Source organism: Patiria miniata, unplaced genomic scaffold, assembly GCF_015706575.1.
Source record: "Patiria miniata isolate m_02_andy unplaced genomic scaffold, ASM1570657v1 HiC_scaffold_2, whole genome shotgun sequence".
Taxonomy (NCBI): Eukaryota; Metazoa; Echinodermata; class Asteroidea; order Valvatida; family Asterinidae; genus Patiria; species Patiria miniata.
This window is the reverse complement of record NW_024037058.1, coordinates 17,024,846-17,050,859: the sequence shown is the minus strand read 5'-3', so window position 1 is coordinate 17,050,859 and position 26,014 is coordinate 17,024,846. Positions and strand designations below refer to the sequence as shown.

The 26,014-nt window shown below is 40.3% G+C and overlaps 2 protein-coding genes and 11 non-coding genes across 13 annotated transcripts in view; 1 reads left to right on the top strand and 12 right to left on the bottom strand.

Moving 5' to 3' along the window:
* Positions 1 to 10,229, top strand: part of LOC119726704 (cadherin-like and PC-esterase domain-containing protein 1) — a 49,412-nt gene extending 39,183 nt beyond the window's left edge. The window contains exons 13-21 of the mRNA XM_038198504.1: positions 480 to 852; positions 2,765 to 2,954; positions 3,975 to 4,155; positions 4,855 to 4,978; positions 5,894 to 6,030; positions 6,860 to 7,182; positions 7,788 to 7,875; positions 8,829 to 8,975; positions 9,866 to 10,229. Coding sequence (XP_038054432.1) covers positions 480 to 852; positions 2,765 to 2,954; positions 3,975 to 4,155; positions 4,855 to 4,978; positions 5,894 to 6,030; positions 6,860 to 7,182; positions 7,788 to 7,875; positions 8,829 to 8,975; positions 9,866 to 10,057 — 1,755 coding nt within the window. The 3' untranslated portion in view covers positions 10,058 to 10,229. The remainder of the gene's footprint in view (positions 1 to 479; positions 853 to 2,764; positions 2,955 to 3,974; positions 4,156 to 4,854; positions 4,979 to 5,893; positions 6,031 to 6,859; positions 7,183 to 7,787; positions 7,876 to 8,828; positions 8,976 to 9,865) is intronic.
* Positions 10,230 to 14,310: 4,081 nt separating this feature from the next.
* Positions 14,311 to 23,230, bottom strand: LOC119726411 (paired box pox-neuro protein-like). Its single transcript, XM_038198066.1, has 5 exons — positions 23,218 to 23,230; positions 17,718 to 17,938; positions 17,007 to 17,186; positions 15,482 to 15,704; positions 14,311 to 14,780 (listed from the first exon to the last, which is right to left on the bottom strand). Exons 1-5 carry the CDS (start codon positions 23,228 to 23,230, stop codon positions 14,311 to 14,313), a joined length of 1,107 nt encoding a protein of 368 aa, XP_038053994.1.
* On the bottom strand, positions 18,542 to 18,613 carry Trnaq-cug. The gene has a single exon. It is a non-coding gene; the product is annotated as a tRNA-Gln (tRNA).
* Trnaq-cug lies at positions 18,820 to 18,891 on the bottom strand. Its single transcript has one exon. It is a non-coding gene; the product is annotated as a tRNA-Gln (tRNA).
* On the bottom strand, positions 19,200 to 19,271 carry Trnaq-cug. Its single transcript has one exon. It is a non-coding gene; the product is annotated as a tRNA-Gln (tRNA).
* Trnaq-cug lies at positions 19,836 to 19,907 on the bottom strand. Its single transcript has one exon. It is a non-coding gene; the product is annotated as a tRNA-Gln (tRNA).
* Trnaq-cug lies at positions 20,674 to 20,745 on the bottom strand. The gene has a single exon. It is a non-coding gene; the product is annotated as a tRNA-Gln (tRNA).
* On the bottom strand, positions 20,924 to 20,995 carry Trnaq-uug. Its single transcript has one exon. It is a non-coding gene; the product is annotated as a tRNA-Gln (tRNA).
* On the bottom strand, positions 21,279 to 21,350 carry Trnaq-cug. The gene has a single exon. It is a non-coding gene; the product is annotated as a tRNA-Gln (tRNA).
* Trnaq-uug lies at positions 21,533 to 21,604 on the bottom strand. The gene has a single exon. It is a non-coding gene; the product is annotated as a tRNA-Gln (tRNA).
* Trnaq-cug lies at positions 21,896 to 21,967 on the bottom strand. The gene has a single exon. It is a non-coding gene; the product is annotated as a tRNA-Gln (tRNA).
* On the bottom strand, positions 22,217 to 22,288 carry Trnaq-cug. The gene has a single exon. It is a non-coding gene; the product is annotated as a tRNA-Gln (tRNA).
* On the bottom strand, positions 22,612 to 22,683 carry Trnaq-cug. The gene has a single exon. It is a non-coding gene; the product is annotated as a tRNA-Gln (tRNA).
* Positions 23,231 to 26,014: the final 2,784 nt, after the last annotated feature.

Here is a 26,014-nt window from a genome sequence, read left to right as displayed (position 1 = left end):
ATATGGCCCAGCACAAAACCAGGCACTCTGACCAATTTTTGAAAAGTGGGATTTTTTGGCTCATTGGAAAGGAAGCTGATTAAGCTTCCGACCTCGGAAAGTTAAAAACAAATTGAGAAATTGATGTTAACTTTTGCTTGTACAGTGTGTTACAGGCTGTATCTCAAAATACGGCCGTGCGACATCCAACTGGTGTTGTACAGGAGGGTCTAATATGTTTCCAACAGTTAAAAAGTAGGCAAATAAAAGTGCAACAAAATTTTTTAAGAGTCAATGTGTGTATGTAAAATGTACAAAGCCCCTGTCCCAAAGATGTCTAAACAGTCAACAACCAAACCTTCCTGGTTCTGCTGGCTAGTTCCAATGCATGGGTGCTGCAGCCAATAATTTCTTTTAAAAAGTTCCATCAAGAACCAAGTTGTCTTCTTTATAGGCTTTTGACCACATGTTTTGTTTCCATTTTTCCCCTTGCCTCATAGCTGTACCCCTCCTCAACCAGCCTCAAGTACAACAGCCTCCTGCGAGACATCCAGCATTTCCTGACCTCCCAACTCCAGCTGGACGACATTCCCCCTTACAACCGCCAGGGGGCGCTGCTGACCTCCCCGACCCTGCGGCACGGCACGTCGGACCTCCAGCACGTGCTGGCCAACCTGGAGCAGTATTACTGGAGCGTGGACGGAAAACGACAAGCTGAGAGCCCCGTCTCGGAAGATGCAAGCGTGCAGGAGAATTTTGGCAACATCACGAGTCATCGCTTGGGAGGACGCAATGACGTCTTGATCAGTAACGTGTTTGAGATCGACCCGATGTACAGGGATCCGCGATACCACAGACCGCGGTGTAGTGATGGTGAGTAATGAGTCATTGTTTAAGTGAGTAAGATGAGACTGACCCAGTGTACAGAGATCTGCGATACCACAGACCGCGGTGTAGTGATGGTGAGTGAGGAGTCATTGTTTAAGTGAGTGAGATGAGAATGACCCAATGTACAGAGATCTGCGATACCACAGACCGCGGTGTAGTGATGGTGAGTACTGAGTCATTGTTTAAGTGAGTGAGATGACCCAATGTACAGAGATCTGCGATACCACAGACCGCGGTGTAGTGATGGTGAGTAATGAGTCATTGTTTAAGTGAGTAAGATGAGACTGACCCAGTGTACAGAGATCTGCGATACCACAGGTCGCGGTGTAGTGATGGTGAGTAATGAGTCATTGTTTAAGTGAGTGAGATGACCCAATGTACAGGGATCCGCGATACCACAGACCGCGGTGTAGTGATGGTGAGTATAATGAGTCATTGTTTAAGTGAGTGAGATGACCCAATGTACAGGGATCCGCGATACCACAGGTCGCGGTGTAGTGATGGTGAGTAATGAGTCATTGTTTAAGTGAGTGAGATGACCCAATGTACAGGGATCCGCGATACCACAGACCGCGGTGTAGTGATGGTGAGTAATGAGTTATTGTTTAAGTGAGTGAGATGACCCAATGTACAGGGATCCGCGATACCACAGACCGCGGTGTAGTGATGGTGAGTACTGAGTCATTGTTTAAGTGAGTGAGATGACCCAATGTACAGGGATCCGCGATACCACAGACCGCGGTGTAGTGATGGAGAGTAATGAGTCATTGTTTAAGTGAGTGAGATGACCCAATGTACAGGGATCCGCGATACCACAGACCGCGGTGTAATGATGGTGAGTGATGAGTCATTGTTTAAGTGAGTGAGATGACCCAATGTACAGGGATCCGCGATACCACAGACCGCGATGTAGTGATGGTGAGTGATGAGTCATTGTTTAAGTGAGTAAGATGAGAATGACCCAATGTACAGAGATCTGCGATACCACAGACCGCGATGTAGTGATGGTGAGTGATGAGTCATTGTTTAAGTGAGTAAGATGAGAATGACCCATTGTACAGAGATCCGCGATACCACAGACCGCGGTGTAGTGATGGTGAGTGATGAGTCATTGTTTAAGTGAGTAAGATTACCCATTGTACAGAGATCCGCGATACCACAGACCGCGGTGTAGTGATGGTGAGTGATGAGTCATTGTTTAAGTGAGTGAGATGACCCAATGTACAGGGATCCGCGATACCACAGACCGCGGTGTACCTATGGTGTGTGTTGAGTCAAAGGAGTTTCAGTGAGTTAGATGTAAAAATAACAGTAAGTAAAGTCTGTCACTATATAGCCAATGTGGCCCACCAGGCTGGTGTTTATCACCAGTTTCAGTAGCATGAAACGACTGAGAATATTTCTACTCCCCCTGGATGGGCTGCTAGTCCATCGCTGGTTACTCCCTAATGCTGGTACCCAATTATACTCCTGGGTGGAGAGAGGCAAGCGGGGGTGAATTAGCGGCTTGCCCAAGGACGCAATATATGACCTAACCACTTGGAGCTACTAAAACATTTGGTAAGCAAAAAAACCAAGTTACATAAGGTAAAGCATTACGGGATGCTTTTTTCTGGATTTGTTCTCATCTGGGGCAAATTTTATAGACATGCTGTGCATGGAAATTGACTTAGCACAGAAAATATTTGCTGAGCAAAAGAATGGTTACAAGCCAGATTGCCATTCAATGTACATTGCATATGATTGGTTCTCTGCTGACCTTTGCTAAGAACAAAAACTTACTAAGCAGCATTGCTGCTAACCAGCTCCAAGAAATTGAGCCTTGATTTTCAAAATTTTTAAAGTCCAAATGTTATATAAAAAGTCTTATTAAAAATAAATAATATTTTGCTTTTAGATCCCCTGGTTCTGTCAGAACTCTTAGATTTTCGGACTGACCCAGCAATCCTCCTGACCCCGACCTTTGACCCAAAGGTCACCGAGTACCAGGCTGTGGTTCCGCACGAGGTCGCCCTGATCAAAGTGTGGGGATTCGCTAGAAGCTGCGACAGTGAAGCTAGGCTGGAGGATAGATACGGTGTATCGAGGTAAGAGTTGTCCCAAGTTCAAGAAGCTAGGTATCTTACCTTAGCGACAGTATGGACTCCACTCAGTAATAATAGGGGGCGCTGTAAGCCATGCCTATGAGAGAAACAAATTTCAGGGCGCTTTGTGTGTAAGCACTTCTTTGCGTGTAGTGGGGATGGGGGTTGATAGCTCAAAACAGTTTGACAATATTTTGGAAGGATTCGGTTTCAATATTGGCAGGGGGATATTAACCCCTTCCTTCTTGCAGATCTGAACTGAGCCGGTATTGTTGCTCCCCAAAATATCATTTTTAAATATACTTTTAAAAAGCTAGTGCTGGACTGGTTGGTTTGTTGGTAATGCAGTCGTCAGGCGCGGATACGGGGGGGGGGGGGGGGGGGGGTCCAAAAACAAAAAAACCAGCTCTGTCAAATTTTTTTTTCCATAGAAATTCATAAAAAAATAATGCTAAACCCCCCCTGCTCTAACACCCCCAAAAAATCTACTGGTATTAATAAATGCCTGTGCCCAAAATATGGACAGAGCCTGCTGGGCTACGGGGGTATTTGTACACTATCCTGCAATATAGTGTTAATAATTGTCGGATTTGAACAGTGCCCCAATTGAAAGTATGGTACGAGCCCCCCCCCCCAAAAAAAACCTGTCTACATTTCAGCATTGATTTGCTGAAGAAACACCCCCCCCCCCCCGCCAAAAATTCCTGGATCCGCCCCTGGTCGCCCTTCAAGAGTGATAAAATGACTAGAAACTACCTCCCCAACAAATAAATAAAATCCTTTGAAGTCATTCTTAATGATACTTGAATGGCAAATTACAAATTATCAAGGTCATTAAAAGAGACGGGAAAATGTCCCACTTTGGACCCTAAGTTTATAGAATAATCCTCCACTAATTTAGCTCTCGGGTCTATGTTGGCAGTCTCCCAATTGTTCATTTAGTTGAGACGCTGGTCGAAATTAAGTCGCCCCTCCCCCCCTCAAAAAAGCCTAAAGTTGTTCTCCCGAATTGTACCCCTGCAGACCCTCCAACTACACCCTGGGTGTGGGAGAGAATCGCATCAGCATGCTAGTGGTCGACATCACCCACTCAGAACCCTGGGTCGTTAACACCTACTCAGTGATTGTGCATCGCAAGAGCATCACGGACGGCGAGGCAGATTTTGACGAATCCAAGACGCATCAAGTCTGCAGCTTAGTACAGGTAAGTGCTGGTCACACCTGGCACCAGATATCAATAGTTTGCACGGCAGGGTTGAGATTTGTCAGGATTTTCACGATTTGGGGGATTTTTTTGGTTAGGATTTTTCCTGATTTCAGGATTTTGTTACCATCTAAATATTTGACATTCCTGGGTGTTTTTTTTTCTGCAATAAAGGTGTTTTGACTTTAAAAGCTTATATAGAACAGAAACAAAATTGTACTTCTGGGGTACGTTTTGGCAAATGTATATAAACATATATCATAGACTCTGCATTGCTCTTGGGCCTTCGATGACCCGCAAAACCTCTAGTGATTGTTTCGTGTATTTTTTTTTCTATTTCTTCAAGTATTCACAAGTAAATCACATATGTACATTCCGAAAATTTTGTGAACTCTGTGCTATAAGCATCTGAACAAGTGCACGTACATGGTGGGCCCTACGGTTGTGAATTTGAGAAAGTTTTAATGACAAGACTATTCATTATGCCTTTTTTTTCTTTTTGGGTTATTGGAAAAAAATTGCAAAAGGTAGTTTTTAGGCAATTTCATGAAAGTAACGTAGTTGCTCTGGGGTTCCAACAAATATTTTTCAAGGATTTAATTATTTTCCCCCAAATTCTCAACCCTGCCCGTAACCAGTATTAACCTTGTCTGAGTATGTAGTGTGCTGACATTATATCTTTGTTTCCCCGTTTTTAAGGAGTGCAATCTACAGTTTCTTCAGGGATCTTCCTGCGGCCTGAATTTAGTCCCGGACCTGACCTGGAAGGACTACATCAAATCCAAGTCACGTCTGCCGCTGTGTCCCAGCGGTGACATCCAAGGTATTTGAACTGTGACCGTTCCTAGGATACAAACATTTCGAATCACTTACTAGATAAAACCGAGTCTGCATTTTCAAAACTAAGACTGTTTCATTTTATTACTATGGACTGTCTGTACGAACAGTCGATGGCGCTTTCTGACTGACTTTCAAGAGCCACAGTGGGAGGAGGGACACACCGCTAATTGTGCCTACTGATTCGCGTGTGTGGTGCAATTTATTTTATTCTGAATAAACTCCTAGCGTCTTCGTGTAAGCATCATATCAGGCGCCATCGGCAGAGCGTTCCAAAATGTCCTTTCCAGTGGTCTCCCCCAACTCTCCCTTTGCAACCGTTGAGGGGGTACTTGTGCACAGAGTCCATAGGGTTGCAGACCAGTAAAAAGACTGCCAAAGACCTCAGTGATAATTACGTGCACTTCCAAAACTTATTAAAACTACTCACAACTCTACAAGGTGTTTGAGACACACATCAAGCTTATTTCATCATCTTTCATTTTCCGTTCAATTTTTGGGGGGTTATTCAGTGATTTGGGGAGAAAGTTCCATCCAAATATGATCACTCCTAAAAGCAGGCCTGAAGCCCATCGCCATTTGGAAAACAGACGCCTACGCTCCATTGCAAAACAGAGCCATTTTAGGGCCTTATTTCATCCACATTTCACACTAGTACGAGCTCGCGGTCCTCTGCACGGCTTCCACCCTTCTTTTTTACAAATCCGGCGTAAGCTATTTTGGGCCTATACTGGTCTGCACCTGTAGTAGGTTACCACGTTATTACATAAGAAACCTTTCAAGGGTTCACATTTTGCCAGTACATTCGTTCTTTCAACCAAACCGTGAATACTAGGCCCATTACTTTGGTCCAACTTTTAAACTGGTTCCCCATTAACTTTGAGCATTATTAAATCCTCAGGGGAGTGGCTGGTACCCTGCCATCGCTGCATGGACAGGAGTAGCTGCTATTGGAGGCAATCTCAATGGCAGCCCAAGGGATGCCGGTATCTGGCTATCGGACAAGAGGAGTTACAGAAGTGTCTTGCAGGCAAAACGGTAAGGTTCTATCACACAGATAATTTTGCAAACTTTTTCATGTGGCATATACTTTGTACATGACCTGATCAAACAAGAGAAGCCACCTCAGCCAACCCATAGGTCGTTGGGCCCACCCAAACAAGCTTGCGATTTTTTTTTCTCAAAAGCTTGTGGAAAGCACTGAGCTAACATCGCTAAAAGAAACTGTGTCGTTGAAAGGCAAAAGCTGATGTAGTGTGGAGTGCCGTGGCCTAGTGGTCTGGAGCATTGAATTCGTGGTCTGCGGGTAATTCTGCAGGTTGTGGGTTCAAGTCCAGCCCAGAGTTATGTTGCGTGTGCCCTTGGGCGAGGCGCTTTGTCACTCATTGCTTCTCCCCACCCAGTAGTAGATGGGTACCTGTGAGGGCAGAGTTGGTTACTGTTAGAGGTTGATTACGCCCAAGAGCACCGAAATGGCTGCCTACCGGCCGTGTATGCTCCCCAGGGAGTTGAGAAGGTTTCAGGAGTGTTTGCCCGTTGAACGGGGGGTAATAATAATTGTAAAGCGCTTTGATACCCCCTTTAATAGCGCTTCATAAATACCTGTTATTATGATTATTATTATGTACTTATAATTTATATTGTATCTATGAAGAGTCAATATGTGACTCAATTCTCATTGGGGTTTTTTTCTATTACATTTCTCTGCTTGTAAGGCTTGTTAAAGTTGCCAGTGCATGGCTGTGTATGGCTTGATACTAATTTTCAATAGATCACACCACAAGTGAACAACATGTGACTTGATGTGAGCTACCAGAACTTCAAAAATGTTTATCGTTTTTTTTTTAATCTATTTCTTTTGCCTCAGCTTCTTTTCATCGGAGACTCCACAAACCGCGGCATCATGTACTACCTCATGGAGAAACTCAACGGCACGCTCACCGAATGGGACAAGACCCACAACATCAAAGTCTACCACAACCTGAACGCCAATCGGACCACCGTCAGCTTTGCCTACTACCCGCAGTTCTGGCTGGCGGCCAGCGAGAGGCCGGTGTTCGACAAGGCCCTGTACCAGCTCGTCAGGCACTCACGGCCGTTGGAGAACAGCAATAACACGGTGCTGGTGGTTGGGGGTGTGCACTGGCTGGCTACTCATCATTTAAAGGTGTTACAGAAGGCACTAGAAAGGTGAGACATACCGTTTGTCTCTGTACCGTCCCAAACAGCCCTACCTGTTACTCCATGTGTACTGCATGCCCCAAACTGTCCTGCCTGTTACTCCCTGTACTGCCCCAAACTGCCCTGCCTGTCACTCCCTGTACTATCCCAAACTGCCCTGCCTGTTACTCATTGTACTATCCCAAACTGCCCTGCCTGTTACTCCATGTACTGCCCAAACTGCCCTGCCTGTTACTCCCTGTACGGCCCCAAACTGCCCTGCCTGTTACTCCCTGTACTACCCAAAACTGCCCTGCCTGTTACTCTCTGTACTATCCCTAACTGCCCTGCCTGTTACTCCCTGTACAGCCCCAAACTGCCCTGCCTGTTACTCCCTGTACCGCCCCAAACTGCCCTGCCTGTTACTTCCTGTACTATCCCAAACTGCCCTGCCTGTTACTCCCTGTACTACCCCAACCCACCCCACCTAAACCCCCATCCACCCCACCCCACGAATGTTTGCCTAGACTCCCCTATATCTTTGGACACTTAGTGGACTAGAGTGTTGGACTCAAGATGTTAGTCAATTTTTTTTTTATTTAAACAAGAGTTTATGTTTGTGATATATTTTTCAGGGAGGGGTTGAGTAAGATTCGCAAGATGATGAAGAGTCTAGGAGCTGGTTTCCACCAGCCAGTGGACGGAATTCACTGTCTTTCATTGGTGAGTCAATCTTCTGTATCTTCAAGACCTATCAAATGTCCATCCCAAACCCCCAACCTCCCGATGCACCTTTTCTGCCAACCCTGCGTTGGTCTAATCCTACTCCAGTCCTCAAACCCTCCCCTCTCAATCTCCAGTTAGAATAGCTTAGTCTCCTTAAAATTAGGTTCCCAGTGCTCTTCAATAAATTACATATTTTTCTCTAACCATATTTTTTATTCTAACCAAAAAGAACCTCTTTCCCCACCCCCCCCCCTTTGTTTTTGGACATCGTCTACACCCCTTTGGAAAACAAAGTCCTGTTTTGGCCACAAACAGATCCACTCTGGGAGCAAACTGGCTCCTGGCCCATGTATTACGATTCTGATTATGGGACAGGAACCAATCTACCCCTCGCGAAAGAAATTATTGTCTGACAGCCAATGATTCAAACTGATAAAGTACTAATTCAATAACTAAACATGGGCCAATATCTTTTGGTCAACGTCTAATTCAACAATGAATAACTTTTATATTTCTAGAAAAAAAGCACAAACTCGAAAATGGCACGGGGAATGCAGCTTTAACCTTCATGCCATATTCCTTGGATCTGTCTGTATGTTTTTTTGGTGGAAAATATTGCATTAACAAATTGGGAAACTCCCAACGTACATGTAGAAGCTTGGATTGTATTCTGAAGGTCGCTGCTGGTTTGAAATCATCTTTTAACCAAAGAAAACTAATTTAAGGTGAACACATCGGGCAACAAACATCTACACCTCTCCAAAAGTACGATTCGGAGGGGTCAGAGTGGAGTTATTTGGAATGTTAATGGATTGGACTATTTGGAAGAGGGCCCCATATAATGTAAAAACCAATGAACAAATTTGGAACTTTCAGTACTGCCATTTTCCGCTTGTTACTCAGCTATGCTCTTTATATTTTTATCCTGTGCATGTTTTTTTTAACCCCAGCAAGAGCAGCGCAAGATATTCTACCACAACCGAGGCATCCTGGACTATGCCAAAGACCTGAGCTTTGATGTCCTGGACACATTCAACATGACCATGGCTAGATATCGAGAGTTTCTATTGGGCAAATGTGCTTGCCATTTTCACAGGGTGAGTGTGCTTCATAGTAGACTATGGTCCTTGTTCAAACCATTGGCCCTTGTATTACGTTGTATTCATTTGCTGATGAAACCACACCGTGTTGGGGCAGTTTTGGGCGGTGCAGGGCCTAATGGGTTGAAGTAAGCAACAAGAAAAAACGACGAAGCTCACATTTTATGAAATATTTGGTAAAGCATATTTGGATAAGTCAATTGCTAATTATCCCCCAAAAAGTTGTTTCTTGAAAGAATTGGCCTTGTCTGCGCGTACGTGAAGGCACTGTGCTACAGAGGGGCACGGGGTCTATAGCACTTTAACTTTTTCTAGCGTCCTTATTTTGCTTTTTACAAGCATTTTGTAAATTGAATTTCTTTATTAATTATTTATTTATTATTAGCATCTGGATAATGCCAGCGTCATTTTACGTACGTGACAGAGCTTTTAAGAGCTCAGTGCATAAACCTGAAAATGTGTATTTCAAAGCTCGTACACACCCATCATCTAGTTCCGGTCAAGAAGATTACAGACTAGGAGTTTTGGATTATTTCTCTGAATCATTAATTAGATATCATGGTTCGTTGGCTCTGTCATGGACATTACACTTTATTTCATAATGCTGGAATTGCCTATTTGTTAAAGTTTAGTGAAGATTTCCAAACTTTTCCTTAAGATCTGATAATTTCTGAAATTCAGGTCATCAAAATTAATAATTTACCTTTCTAAAGTCATCAGCCTCAGATTATTGATCACATTCCAACAATCTTGAAGAATTACTTCTTGTGAGACATTCTTAAATTTGTCCAATTTTAGACAAAATGAAGTCTTTTAAAAGAAATCTAATAGGATTTTTATTAATTACAATCATCAAAAATGTGGGTTTTTTTTATCATTCTCCGTAGGTAAATGAAGTCATTCCAAAAATCAGTGCAACTTCCAGTACCATCCAGACACTGTGGCATTACCTCCGCCCTTCACCGGACGATGTCAAGACCAATATAGAGGACAAACAACAGAGGGCGCTGTACCATGTGACTGGTGAAATCAACGCAGTCTACTCTGAAATCTTGATCAGTAGGATATGCGGTGCTTGAGGCTACAGTTTGAAGTAGTCGAAACGTTAAAACTTTCAAGACTTAACCCAGGGATAACTTTACTTAGAATATTTATCTGCCAGGCTTAAGATCATGATAAAATGTTAAAGTGAAGCATTGGTGTCGCGAGGGGGGACAAGGAGGGGGAGGGGGGTGCTCGCTCCCCCCACCTCCCCCGGAAAACGAAGGGAAAAAAAGAGAAAAAAATGAAAAAGAGGTCAAAGCCATATTGCTGTTAATTTGATGGGGGTAGGGCAAATGCTCCCCTGCTCACGCTCAGAAAAATGATAAATTGAGAATATAATGAAAAAGTTAAGGAATTTTTGGACAGAAATTGTTTGGCCCCCCCCCCCCCCCCCGGAAAAAATCCTGGCGACGCCCATGAAGTAAAGGGTGACTTAAGATACAAAATGTAGTAAGGGGAACAGAATATTACCATCAAGTTTTCTAATGGTTGTAAAATTTTACCATTGCTTTTATAGCCCCCCCCCCCACCCCAATAAAAAAAATCCTGTTCTAAATATGAATCAACATGTAGGGTATAACTGGAACGAAACTAAAGAGTATTTTTGTCTTGTTTGATTGTAATTTTACAAATTGACTAGAGTGGGATGCGAACCTGCGAATTTAACAAAGCCATTGACAAAATGGGGAACTGCCAACATAGAACTGGATAGCTCAGTTGGTAGAGCACCAGAACGGTAATGATCCCGGGGGACACAGGTGACAGGTTCAAACCCCCCTCCAGTCAATTTTTGTGGTCAACTTTTCCAAGTTATTACAGTGTGCCTAGTTTGTTTCCATTTGTGGTTTGTTGAACATTTGTTTGTTTTCAAATTTTAAAAAAATGAATTCAGTTCTTATTTGAAGTAAATGAAAGCTTTTCATTCTTTTCCATTTTGTGTGTGTGTGGTAGAACCAGAAAAAAAATGCTGTGTGATTTCACTCCAGCTATAGTCTTCATGCTGATCCACATGTAACACATGTTCTAGGTTGACAATAAATTACATTCATTTGGGAAAAACTTCAAGCATGAAATTCCCCCTTTACCATGGACTAGCATCAAAGTAAAGGACTTTAATCCTCTTTGAAATAATCTGAAATTAGAAAATTTGTTGAAAATCCTCAAATAATTTGTAAGATCTGAGTACGCATGGGCTGGTTGTCAGTTTTCACTTTCAAAGGAAACGAAGGGCAGACACTGGGCAAGAATATGGGTAGAGTTATTTGCACAATGATAGCTTGCCAAACTTAAAGACATATTTATTATTGAATGAACTCTTGCCAAATTATATATGCTAATCGTTTAATACTTTGTGGACCAATTCAGAGAACTGCAAGCCCCAGAGGTGTTGCATGTTGTAATGTTTTAGTAAACAAAATATCATTTCCCCAAACAAGTGGGACATCCATTATGTTCATGTATCTGCAAAATAGCATACTGGAATATGTTTCCCCCAAAAAAAACTTTCTCAAGAATTAAACCAAAAACAGTTAACAACAAAGTTGTGCAGAAGTGGCCAATTAGTGTAAATATATGCCTCCGAATTACCAGATACATTACAAATAATAATAATACAAGAAAAAAGGAATTGTCTGTGACAGCGCCAATTAACCGTGATATTTAATTAATGAAACAGAGAAATGATCCAAAACTCCTAGTCTGTAATCTCCTTGACTATTACTAGATGATGGATGTATAAGATTTGCAAAATACATTTTCAGGTTTATTCACTGAACTCCTTAAAATACAAAACATTGCCAGATAAGTCAACTATGCATTCAAATTATGCAGTTAATATTACCAACGTTAATAAACCTTACCCTAAGTGGCAGAATGCAATAACAGTTTACAGTGAAGACTGCTGGTATAGTTTTGTAGAAGAAGAAAAAGAGACAACAGTCGGCAGTTTTTGTAAGTTTTATTATGTACATAAGAGTTATATATATTTATTATTAAGATGTTTTTAAAGACCAAACATGCATGATGTTATTTGTTTTATTTTAGGCTACATGCAACTTTAGCTTTGTGATGCAAGTATAAATAAATTTACTGAATGCCAAGCATTGTGATTTTGGAATACTTTTATTCTTTACCTGTCATGTGAAGCTTATTTTCATTGGTTGGAATATATGTTTATGTAATTACCAAATGCAAAACATGTTCAAGTCCTGGCCAATCAAAAGTGATGCTTATTAGAAATAGGTTACCATCCAAAATGTGCGTAAGTTGCAAATTGCTTGTCGCTGGTCTCCAGCTGGTGTTGCTGGGGCGTGCAGACCGGTAAAAAAGGCCCAAAATTGCCTACGAAGGCCAAATCACGATTTGCATGTCCTCAAATTCTTTTTGCTATTAGAGCATTTTGTGGGCCATGAGCTTGAAGGTTTGTAATGGAAAAAAAGAAGAAAAAAAAGTGAAAGCCATGCACAGGACTACTACCTCGTATTTCTGTGAAATACTAATGAAATTGGGCCCTAAAATTGCTCTATTTTGCAATGGAACGCAGGCATCATTTTTCAAAATGGCGATGGGCCACGGGACTATATAAAGGTGATCATCTCTGGATGGAATTTTCTCCCAAAAGTCATTGGATTGCCACCAAAATTTGAACAAAAAATGAAAGATAATGACATGAGCTTTATTTGATGTGTGTCTCGAACATCTTGGAGAGCTCCGAGTATTTGTAATAATTTTTGGAAGTGCGCAATGATAATTATCACAGGTCTATGGGAGTCGATTTACTGGTCTGCACCCCGAGTGTCTCAATATTCTGAGCAATAGTTTCTTCAATGCGGTTCCATGAAATTAGTCCAAGATTTGTTAATAAAAGTTTTATTCGATTATTTCCTTGGGTCAACTAATTTTTTTAACAAATTTATTTGAGAATGCCCTTTGAATGAACAGTTATTCATGAATTGATATTCATTGGGACGACTTGTTTATAACATCTTGACTGGCAAGTTTAGGAGACTTTGTGTCTTTTAAAAAATACTGGATAATTTCAAACCCTCGGTTTAAAGAAATTAAGACGGAGCACAAGCTCAGTGCCATATGTTTGTAATTCTGATTTCACACATGGTATATTACACAATTTGTTTGTCTGTTTTCAAACAGTTTTATAGTCGAGAACAATTCAAAACATATAGTTTCCTGAAAACTTTTCAACTTGTTGGGCGCATAAGCCCGAAATTGACAGTGAGCATACATAAATGCCTTAAAATAAAACCAAATGTGCAAAAATCTAAAGGCACGTAGGAACACTTGCAATTACCCGGAAATGTACCTAAAGATTTAATGAGAAAATCCTCCCTCAAAGTGAAGATAGGACAGGTAGCAAATACACTGTGTAGTTTTTTCCACCAGAAATTGTATATTTCGGAAGAAAACAATTGAAGGTGGTTTAAGAAAGTGTGCCCGCCGGCACGTTTTTTTTATGTGCGTTTATAGCACCAGTTATGCGAGACCCCAAATTTGTGCACACGTTTTAACGGTTTTCTCAAAATGTATTGTATCCACTGTTCTACAAGTTAATTAAAGATAATATATAACATTTGCAAACATCAAAATATTACTTGACTGTATGTGAGTAATATACTCCAAAGCATCCTGTGAAATCATGGTACCTGGTGTGATGTCATTTAAATATCAAGAAAAGTGGATTTTTTTTTTATCAATTTCGAACGATGGTCGGTCGGCAATTTCGTTGCTTCAAACGAACAAAATGCACAAAGAGCAAACGATCCTAGTACAAAGAAAAAATACCCTGACTCTGTCGAGTGATTTTCGTGTACTTTTGTTCAGTCATTCCCATTGAATCTATTTTCTCTTCACTAGACAATGAAGCTTAACTTGTCATTGATTTTGAGCTTTGCTTCCACAAAACAAGCTAAATATTTGGTCGTAAACATCAATCATCACCACCAAGTGGTAGGGGCAGATATATACATACAGTTGGGCAACTGACATAACAATAACTTGATTTTTTGCTTATACTTCACACTTTTCTTTTACAAATAATCTGTTCAATTTAATCCAATGTACAGTAATGAAGATTGGCAAATACCCCAAGAAATTGCACTGGTCATAGGCTAATGCACAAACTTTATAACAATAATATTTTACAATGAATGTTTGGAATTTAATCCGTAACCCGGTCATACCAACTATCTAGAGACAAATAATGGTCATGTTGACAGTTTCAATTTGTATTTACATATTTGCTTGTGAAACAAAAGAGCTGCTCCTAGTAGCATCACTTGGTATGTGTTTTCATCGACCTGTATGCCCAGCCACTTTGCAGCGCCATGGCGAAAGCTGGGTACGAGACGGCGGGGGCGCCACTCACAGGCCCCGTGGCCCTCAAGGGTAGCATCCCGGCAGGCAAACCCGCGAAGGGAAACCCGCCAATAGCGGCCAGGGCCTGCGCTACAGCTGCACCGCTGGGGATGATCGTTGAAGCGGCCGGCAGAGCGGACGAGGTCACCACGGGAAGTTTAGGCAGTCCGGTCAGACAGACTTTGGCGGTGGGGAATGAGCATATCGCCCCGCCGACCGCACCGGGCGCGGTCTGCTGCAGTGATGGGGTCGGGAGGAGAAGGATCTCCGGCGACTGTGGGCGGCTGACGGAGGGAGTCGATGCCGGTGTCTTCAGAGTGGACGTGGAGGGAGGTGTTGTGATGTGTGGTGTTGAAGTGGAAAGACTTCTTGCCTCAGATTTGCTGACTAAAAATTTACGGACGAGAAATGTAAAAATATTTTATTGCCAATTTGCTTTTGTGAAGAGTAGAATAGAAAAAAAAAATTTCTGAATATACAAAGGTGTAAGCAAAGTTATAAGGAAAGGCTACAAAGAAAAACTTAAATGTCCATTTGCAGAGATGAAATTTTGTTTTCCAAGACATAAAAAACGGAAATTCATATAAGGTAGTTGCATGTACAAAAGAGGAAGTCACCATTAATTATAAAACTTTGTTTTGGATTTTAAGTTTTCTTTGAAATCGACAGGACATGAAGAAAATTAACAGCAGCAAAATTTGATTTAAACTGAAACAAATAATTGCCTGCAACCATCCCTTCCGAAAAAAAACTGATTGAAGGTCTTCTGGTTGAGATCCATCAATTTGTTAATGTTCAAATATTTTTTTATATGTATGGCAGAGGCTAGGCTTAATTATCTTGACATTATAATAAAGCTTTTAACCAGCAAAATACTGATCTATTGATCATCATCGATCTATTGATTGATTGATTAATTATTTGATCGATCGATCGATCGATCGATCGATCGATCGATGCTTTTACTGCTTGGACAATTTATCCATTGATCTTTAGACTGCAAATTGTTTGATGGATAATTTATCAATGCAATTATTCCTCCCTCTATGAATTAATTATTGATTGGTGATCGATCAGTTCTGTCTCACCTTTCTCGCGTATCTCCTTGTCGTCATCTTCCTCCGAATCACTGCTCGTCAGTTTCCTCTTCCTTCCTTCGTTTCCTTGGAGAATCTGATCGATGGAGTGGCTCGGCTTGGCCGCCGAGGGCGCTTTGTAGGCTAACTGTCCAGTGTTCTGCTGCGGGGAGGGCCTCTGCGGTATGGGAGCCGGTAGCCTAGCAACGGGCGCAGGTAGATTTGTCGTCATTTCCTGCTCGTGAGAAGAGAGACAAGACTTGTGTATAAGTCAAAGAAAAGTCATTCTATCCGGTGAGAAAGGGACATATACTATTATTATTTGTTTCGTCCTATATTTATTTGGTTCGTCCTATACTTGTTTGTTTCATCCTATTTATTTGTTTTGAAATAAAGTCATAAAGGGCGCCTCATGGAAAACTAGCTGTACCTACGACGAGAAATGGGGACACAAAACGTTTCATTTTGAAGACGTTTTGCCAATACTGCCAAAAGAACGTTTCGGCCTCCTGATGAAGGCGTAAGGATTATGACATTAAAGACGCATTCCCGTGCTATTTTCGAGTTTCCCCTCGAAAACAATAGATTTTTTTCAATTGGTAATTTCCTAAAAGTTATTCACTTTTGTATGAGACATCAAACGAAAACAAAAATCCATCGACGTTTAGTTATTGAATTATGTCTTCACACAATTCAAATTATCAGCTGCCAGACAATCATTCGGCTATCGCCGGGCGGGTTCATTTGTGCGCAAAATGAAATTCCATTTTCGGAGGGTTGCAGACGCCAAAAATCGGAATAAAGTAGTTTTTTCGTTAAAGGGAAAATACAACATTTGCAAACATCAAAAAATAAAACTACCAAATCATTTTGAAATACCTTGCTGGACTGTTAGTGAATGACAGTGTAAAGCATCCTGTAAAATCATGGCACCTGGTAAACTGTCATTTTCAAGAAAAGTGGTATTTTTGTATCAATTTCCAACGCTGATCGGCCGATCAGCGTTGGAAAAAACTGGCTTTTTTTTCAAATACTGGCCCCAGTTGACCATCGCACTTGTTTGCAATCGATTACACACCTATGAACAGGTACAAGCCAGCTAGACTGGTTCCCTGACCTTACAATTCCCCAATATATGTAAACTGCTCTGTTTCTTCTTAAATGGAGTCAGGGAACCAGACTACAGGAAAATGATTGTTTTTCTTGGTTTTTATAGCATTTTCGAACCCAAAACCTCAAAAAAGTCAGTGTAACTATATTTGCTATATATTTCCAACCCCCCAATTCCATCCATTTCTGAAAATTACAGCAAAGCAAATGATGTATATACAAATTGAAAAATCTTTTGCAGGGCACAGGTAAACATGTAACTTTCAAAGCGGCAATTGGGATTTTTGTTTGTATGAACAAAATTGAAAAGGAAAATGCCCTTCATTTACCAAAATGTTACTCTGTTGAACCCTGACAAGTTTATGTTTCTTTCAACGGACCGCAAAAAAGAGGAGCCTCACCCAATGAAAGGAAAACTTTTATTTACCCCTCCCGCGCCATTGGGGGCGCTATTTCGCAGTATGCGGTTGATGGAGCTAACGCTGGGTATGGTGCTTTCGTCGCACACTCGTTCCTGCAGCAGCCGATCGCGTATCTCCCAGGCAAAGATAGACGGATTGTCCTGCTTGTAGCCCATGATCTTTTTGACAACAAGAGGCGTTGCGACCTGTGTTAATAAGAGGTCAGACTAGAAGAGGGTTTTTGTGGGCATTTACTCTTTGTGCAATTGTTTGGGCTTTTTTCGTTTGAATCGTTTTTTTCGTAGATGGCATCACTACATACATGGGTGCGGCTACATGGACAACATTGGCTAGACACAGAGAGGAATGGTGCATTCACGAGAAGGGCTTTGTCCAACAAATGGATGAACTCTAGCCTGATGATGATGATGATGATAATGATGATGAAGAAAATAATTAAATACAATTTTGCATTCAGAACAGCATTGTATGTATTATGGGGGAAAAAGGTTTTTTAATTATGCTTTACTTTTAACTTGGATCCCTGTGTCACCGTCAGTGTTGTCGTACTTTGTCGATGTCATCATTTGTTTTATAAGTTCACCGCCATCATTTGTCATTCGGTATTATTATTATTATTATATTATTATTATTATTACCGTCATTGACATTGTCAACGTCTTCATCATAATTTTGAGCAAATCGTACAATTAGCCTTTAACCAAACGCCAACCAACCTTGGGCTTGCTGCCTCCGATGTTGCCGGGCCGTATGGACCCCGTCTCGAAGAATCTGGTCAGGATCTTGGACACGCAGCCGTGCGAGACGAGAAGCTGACGGGAGATGTCGCAGGGCCGTACGCCCAGCTGTGCGAGCTGGATGATACGGGCTCGTACGCAGTCAGGTAACGGTCGACCGTTGACGAACACTCCGCCGAGTTGATTCACGCCAGCTTGACCTAACGGAAAGCGGGGTTAAAAACAGTCTTTGACGCTGTGGCGGTACTTGAACAAAAAAATGATCGGTACATCCAATAAATGAAACATTTGTTAGTTGTTTGTTAAAGGAACATTATGCCTTTCATGCATTTTGTTCGTCTCCAATAATAACACCACATTCAAATCCAAAGAAGAATGTTCGAAACCTAACCTGTTGAAGTTTTAGCTCAGTGAGTATTACACTTTTCGAGAAAACAATGAAACCATGCACAACCTTTTACCGAAACACGATTTCGACCATAGCACTCTTTCTTTCCACAAATTGGTCAATTGACTGATACTTGAAAATCACCTAATTTCTTGATTTCTTCCCAATATCAGCAAGCCAGACGGAATAATTTCACAGGATGTTTAGTACCAGTACGATTTTTTATACAGTAGGCTTTTTGGTAATAATTCAGTATAGGTACTGTATATAGCGAATTAGGCCTAAATATTTTGTATATAAACACTACCAAAAGAAAATCAGGTGGCGAGCTTCAATATGGAATCGCAAGAAGTCCCGAATATGCATTATCATCAATTTCTTTGACAATTTAGTTCAAAAGCTGGGCTTAAAAAATAGGTCCCACCGAGATTTGAACTCGGATCGCGAGATTCAGAGTCTCGAGTGCTAACCGTTACACCATGGGGCCATCCGTACGGTGCTTGCCTCGGAGTGCTATCATAGTTTATAAATTGCCGTATGGTCATTTATAAAGATATAAAAACCTTCACACACAAAATCTGCATTGGTGGACGTTTGTGCTAAAATTGTATAGCAAAGGGCCTAATAAAAAAATAGAATATGTTAAATTAATATCATGCGTGGAGTAGTTGAAGTAATAAGCCTTAAAAATTAAGGTCCCACCGAGATTTGAACTCGGATCGCGAGATTCAGAGTCTCGAGTGCTAACCGTTACACCATGGGGCCGCTTGCACTTTTTACTCTCTTAAAGTGCTGTCTTGGTTTTAAATTCTTGAAATGTTTCAATATAATAAACCGTTTTTCATTGATATTGCGCAAATTGTCCTGCAGTTACTGAGATAGTAATATGCCATTAAAAAAAGAGCACGTTTGTACCACGGGACCTCTTGCACTCATACACTCTTAAAATGCTGTCTTGGTTTTAAATTCATGAAATGTTTCAAAATAAAACGTTTTTCCATTGATATTTTGCAAATGACCATGCAGTTACTGAAAAAGTAATAAGCCCTAAACAAAAAAAAAAGGATTAATTCAGGTCCCACCGAGATTTGAACTCGGATCGCGAGATTCAGAGTCTCGAGTGCTAACCATTACACCATGGGACCTCTTGTACTCACACTCTTAAAGTGACGTCTTGGTTTGGTTTTGCCCTCTTGAATTGTTCCAACACAGTTATGACAATGTAAATAGGTTTTCCCGTTGATATTGTCATGCAATTGACCGATCAAATAATACACCTCTTTAATTATTTTTATTTTTTTACATAAAACATTGGAGAAAAAAAAGGTCCCACCGAGATTTGAACTCGGATCGCGAGATTCAGAGTCTCGAGTGCTAACCTATAAACCATGGGGCCGCTGACAGTAGCTTTCTTACAGTGCTATGTTGGTTTGACGACTTGAATTATAACAACATATAGCATGAAAGTAAATAAAACGTAATAAATAAAATAAAATAAAATAATCTCAACACAATTTACAATTACTAAATGCCGTTATGTCTGAAAATCGACCTATTTTCCCATCATATTATGAATGAAATTGTTGTACTTAATTAAATAAAAAATTATTCTTGATCTGTTCTTACTGACTTTGGTTCTACGACACCCAACAATAGAATATTGTTCAAATAATATCATGCTTGCAGTTGTTGAAGCTTACAAAAAAATAAGGTCCCACCGAGATTTAAACTCGGATCGCGAGATTCAGAGTCGCGAGTGCTAACCATTACACCATGGGACCTCTCGTACTTTTAAGTGATGTCTTGATTTGGTTTTGGTTTCTTGATTTGTTACAACATTTAGTGATGTAAATAAAAACAAGTTTTCCCCATTGATATCGTGCAAGTCATGCAATTGACCGAGAAAGTAACACGCCTCTTTATATATAAAAAAAAAAACTACTCCCGCCGAGATTCGAACTCGGATCGCGAGATCCAGTGTCTCGAGTGCTAACCGTTATGGGGCTTTCAGTGCTATTACAACATATAGCATGAAAGTAAATAAAACGTTTATCCCAAAACAATTTACAATTACTAAATTCCTAGCAGCAGGCCCCAACTAGGTAAGGTCTCACATTTTAAAAGCTGGATTTCACCAATTCAGTTGAATCCTCCCGAGTTTATTCCATTTAAGTCGATATGAATTGTACCGTTGGTTCCCGTATGAATATACACTCTACATAGAAGTTTCCCTTAGAATATTTAATGAAAATGTTTGAATAATGTGTGAGGATAATCATAAAAGCACAAAGTACTTTAAAAACAAAAGTGGAGAAAGCCCATCCTTTCGCTTATTTATGGTTTCAAAAATTTGAATCGTATGTATTAAATCTTTAATTTTCGGGCTGAAATGTGAACACTTAATATTAAAATGGATTGACTAACGAAAGAATTTTTCTAGTAAAAATTCGTGAAGTCCTTTCATGGTTTTTGACAACTTTATTATATTGTTAAAAATAAAACTCGGTTCCTTGACATCATGCAAATTATATACCTATTAAAAAGTGAAGGTCCCACCGAGATTTGAACTCGGATCGCGAGATTCAGAGTCTCGAGTGCTAACCGTTACACCATGGGACCCCATGCCTTTTTTCGTCAATATGTGTTATCAATGTGTGAAATCATGAGATAAATGCTCAAAACTATCAATTAATACTGCCTTGGAAATATTGTCCGGTTTGAATTGTTTAAGAATGATGATAAATTGATTTGTTTTTATTAATATTGAGCAATAAAGTACATTAATATGAATAAAAAAAGGTCCCACCGAGATTTGAACTCGGATCGCGAGATTCAAAGTCTCGAGTGCTAACCATTACACCATGGGGCCTACGCATATTCAGAAGAGGATAGTAGGTTCCATAGGCATTTAGCTAAAAGAAAGCCTTTGAACAGCAAATCGATTCCTGCCGAAGAATTTTTAAATTTCAATTTATAGAAAACGTTAAGGAAAAATGAAAGATTTGTTCCCATCAGAACATTTGATAGCAAAATAGGAAAACCCCTCACTGTCCTAAATTTCGTTAATTTTTAGAGTTTCATATCATCCCCCGAAATGTATAGTTTACCATACCACTCTTTCATCAGCCTAATGGCTAAAAAAAAAAACACTAAGGTCCCACCGAGATTTGAACTCGGATCGCGAGATTCAGAGTCTTGAGTGCTAACCGTTACACCATGGGACCCCATGCCTTTTTTCGTCAATATGTGTTATCAATGTGTGAAATCATGAGATAAATGCTCAAAACTATCAATTAATAATGCCTTGGAAATATTGTCTGATTTAAATTGTTTAATGATGATAAAATTGATTTTTTTTTTTTTAAATTTATATTGAGCAATAAAATACATTAATATGAATAAAAAAAGGTCCCACCGAGATTTGAACTCGGATCGCGAGATTCAAAGTCTCGAGTGCTAACCATTACACCATGGGGCCTATGCATATTTGGAAGAGGATAGTAGGCCCTATAGGCATTTAGCTATAAGAAAGCCTTTCAACAGCATATTAAATCGATTCCTTCTGAAGAATTTCTAAATTTCAATCTATAGAAACGTTAATAGTTTCACGGTTACAACGAATTTTCATCAGAACATTTGATAGCAAAATAGGAAAACCACTCACTGTCCTTAATTTCGTTAATTTTTAGAGTTTCATATTATCTCCCGAAATGTATAGTTTACCATACCACTCTTTCATTAGCCTAATGGCTAAAAAATAACAACACTAAGGTCCCACCGAGATTTGAACTCGGATCGCGAGATTCAGAGTCTCGAGTGCTAACCATTACACCATGGAACCGGTGCGTATTCTTCGATTAGAGTAGTTATACAATGTCTCGCATTTCATATGCCAGCTTCCGTCAGCTCTCCCATGGTTTCAATATCGTTAACAACGAATTTTCACGTTAAGTGTTTGAGGAGAAAGAGTCTGGATCATCATAAAAATACATGAGATGTATGTACACCATCAACAAATCCCGCAACGTCATTCCGTTTATTTATACATTTCATAAAAAACCATCAACAAATCCCGCAAATAAAAAAAGGAAGGTCCCACCGAGATTTGAACTCGGATCGCGAGATTCAGAGTCTCGAGTGCTTACCAATACACCATGGGGCCTTGTTCTCCTATGGTACCATTGTAAGGTTAATCAAGCTCTCTCGATTCCCGATAAAATGAAATTAAATTTAAGAAATCGCAAAAGTATGAAGTCTTTTTAAATGTTTGTGTCCATACTTTTTATGGGAATTTAAAGTCTGAAGATTTATGTGAAAGGCATGACTAGTATAATTTATATCTAACCATAAAGCAATACCAAAAAAGGGTTGTAATTCCAAATATTCTTACATTTGTTTATTTGGAACCTTTCATATAAAAGACTTTCATATACCACACTTTTATAAGGGTTAATTTAAAACAGAAATGACTTGATGAAAAAAATAAGGTCCCACCGAGATTTGAACTCGGATCGCGAGATTCAGAGTCTCGAGTGCTAACCGTTACACCATGGGACCGCTTGCGTTTGTATGTGTCTTTTTCTCGACATATGGAGTACTTTTTTTCACACACAAAAATGTATTAACGCTTTTAAGATTGTGTGTTTGTGAATTAACACGAAGATGAAAACCGACATTTCAAATCAGATCTTGAGATTCTTAGTCTCGAGTGCTAACCGTTACACCATGGGGACGAATAAATTTCGCGTCATGCAGTAAAAGCCGCACAAATTCAAGACTGCATTCGAAACATTGAAAATGAAAACTTAAATTAATAATACAAATATTTCCTAATTTTCAGATAACAAATATTAAGAAAACCCTGCCTTGGGGACCTTTCTAGCTTTTTTTTTTAACAAAATGATAAGTGAACGGAAGGCGGACATATTTCTACATCAATTTTCGCACTCACGTTGCTATAAAACATTCAGATGGGTTGTGCATGTTTCGATAAACGAAACGACGAGTTTACCCGTCACCCTGTTCAATACCTATTCAAAACATTAATGTATTTCATCGTTTTTTATGATTGTCTGGAAAGTTATAACTCACCTGTGTGCGGCATTTTGGATTGACGAGCTGTCCTGTTTAATCCTTTTCAACCCGTCAATTGAGATGCTGCAGACCTGAGAAGACAATTAAAGATATAGTCCATCATTTGTAATTTGTGCATTTTGTTCGTTTGAAGCAACAAAAGTGTTCAAAATCTAATGAAGGATACTGAACAACTAACCTGATGAAGTTTCAGCTCAGCTTCAGCTGTATATTCCGAGAAAAAACAGCATTCTAGGATCTCAATTTCAAATCAAAAGTTGCTGAATCATGTTTTGAATTGTTTTGAATTGCAGCTATACGCGATTGTTTGAAATGTATGTTTTGAATGTGGAAATGGCATGCGCGTGGTACACGAATAATCAGTGAGATAAACTTTTCACATGACTTAAGACCTATAACATTTATGTTGTTTCACCTTTTCAACATCGTCTGTAAGTATAATGTAGACAAATGAAAATCTCGCCGGAATCGGCTGATTCCCCTTACTTACCTTTCAAAAGGAAGTTAAATATTTAAATATTGTCTTAATAATTAAATATATTTTTGACCCTGTAGATTTTGTATACATAATTATACGTGTCGACAAGGACATTTTATATACAGTTTCGTAATAGTTCGTTATATTACAAATAGATAATCAGTAACACAAGTTCGAATGTTCTCAGTAAGTTAAATGGTAATTTTACATTTACGAATCGTGTTTTCTTTCATCTATAGACATTTATTTAAAAGTTTATCTCAGATTATTAGTTTATCTACAACGTTTATTCAACTCACTATGTACTTGAAATGTCAATTTAAGATAATATTTTAACCTCGAGTGAGAAAAATCTCAGACTGAAAATTTAAAATGAATTTTCATTCAGTGCTGTGCTGTTAGTTAAAAAACATTCAACTTGAACTTCTTTGCCAAAATACTCGTTGTCGAAAAGAAAGAAAATGTCCTTACCGCGTGAGATCTCCAAGGGAGGCAGTCGGTACGAAATCCTTCCCCGCAGAATCGGCCAATCGATCGGCCCACGGTCACGGCCGGCGACGCGCTGGCTTGTTTATACGCCCGTGTCTCCACGGCTGCTTGGCTCCGGACTTCAATACACTAATACGACAGTGCTGTACACGGAGGTGCGAGAGCGGAGAGCGCGAAAGTGGCGTATCGAGTCGGACGCGGAGCGGTTTTACCCCGGCTCATCCATGCCTGAGGTTACACGGTGAAAAACACCTGCTCTATACCGGAGTCGGCGACTAGCTTGCTTTCCCCCCGTGTTATCGTAGGAGAGGGGGACAAAATCAGCTCAGCACGCGAACGGATGCACAGGAAGGCGGTTGAGAAGGACAAAATGAACGGGGTGCATTCTACGCTGAGCTCGCTCGCTCTCTCTTGCATTTTCTCTGTCTCGAAGCTCGGTAAACCCTGACTATATTCCACCCACCCCCCCTTTTTCCCAGTGTATGAAAAGTGATTTGTAGAAATCGATTCAGTCAGCGGAAGTCGTTGGGGTTTGCCTGGGCCATTGGCTGCGCCATGCATGGCTAGTGTGCTCAGTTCGTACGAGGCAAGACAGGGGGATTTTAAGGGCTTTGATGAAGGGAGTATAGTCGATGATTTTGCCCGGCACTCACCGGCAGGTGGTTTTGACGCGAGTCCCGGCTCGAGCGTCATTGTCTTTCTGATTGCTTGGCCGGCGCAGCGGAAAGTTTTCCACCGGCGCTCGTACCACACAGAGCCAAGAAAGAAGAAAAAAAACAACCTATAAATTCATAGCTTCTCCGCTTGACTTGCCTCGCGACACGGCGATATCACCTGCTTTGCTAAAAAAAATGTCAATGGACCCAGTGTGCGAGTATATACCGCCTAGTAGATAGGGTTCTTCTTTGACGTGCAACGGAAATGAAGCTATAAGGTTGTTGATATATTAATTACATACATTCGCCCGCCGTGACGTTATTACTGGACTGCGGAAAGTACAAGATTTGTGAATAATGAGGTTACTGTGAACGGCGGATAACATATCAATAAATACACGCGGTAGAATATAAGAAATTTGTCTGCATAAAATTTCACGGGACAAACCTCCTTATTATAGTTGTTACATGTAAAAAAAAAAAAAATCTAAATCGAATTACTTGTCTTATATAAAATATTATTTGATGTTCTGATTTATTTTCTGCAAGATGAGCTTATTGATGGTCTTTCTTGTCGGATGATTTATCAGAAGGTTCTTATTATTGCATCTTCGCTCCTAGAGTCCGAGCTTACAGAGAAGTAACGGTCATCGATGATGCCTGTAATGGCTTCAAGAGATACGGCTTTAGCTTACTTCACACGTTTAATTCACGCGAGAAAGGAATCGTATCAGACGACCATCATATTATGAGATCAGTTTAATTTTTTTATTAGGAAGTTAACGGGTAAATATCCTTGAAATGTCAACGAATTATCTTCTTTTTCAACTCTTGATTACATTAATGTCTTTCTGATGTAGAAGTATAGGGAGATAACACAATTATCAGGTGATAACCCATACGCCATGCAATTTAGCTCCGTGTAAAATTATTTTTGGGGGCGAATCGAAAGTTTATCTGCGGAAAATTGCAGAGATGTCACGGTACACAGATTTCCTACAAAATAGAAAAGTGTTAACTAATTGTGTTTACAAATAACGTCACTAGAATGTACGACCGCAGTTTATATCATTAGCCCGGTATCAGGCATGCGCGGAACCAATTTGATGTCCACCGATTGGTTCATAGTTTCCCTGCGCCGTTTACCAAACCTGGCTTTGTTCCGGCTTTA

What these genes read in the sequence shown, in the direction of transcription:
- LOC119726411 (XM_038198066.1), bottom strand. An exon ending in CCCCCAATGGCGCGGGAGGG is followed by an intron (nt 15,705 to 17,006) that starts GTAAATAAAAGT and finishes TCTCACGAGCAG; the next exon opens with GAAATGACGACAAATCTACC. An exon ending in CAAGGAGATACGCGAGAAAG is followed by an intron (nt 14,781 to 15,481) that starts GTGAGACAGAAC and finishes GTAAATTTTTAG; the next exon opens with TCAGCAAATCTGAGGCAAGA.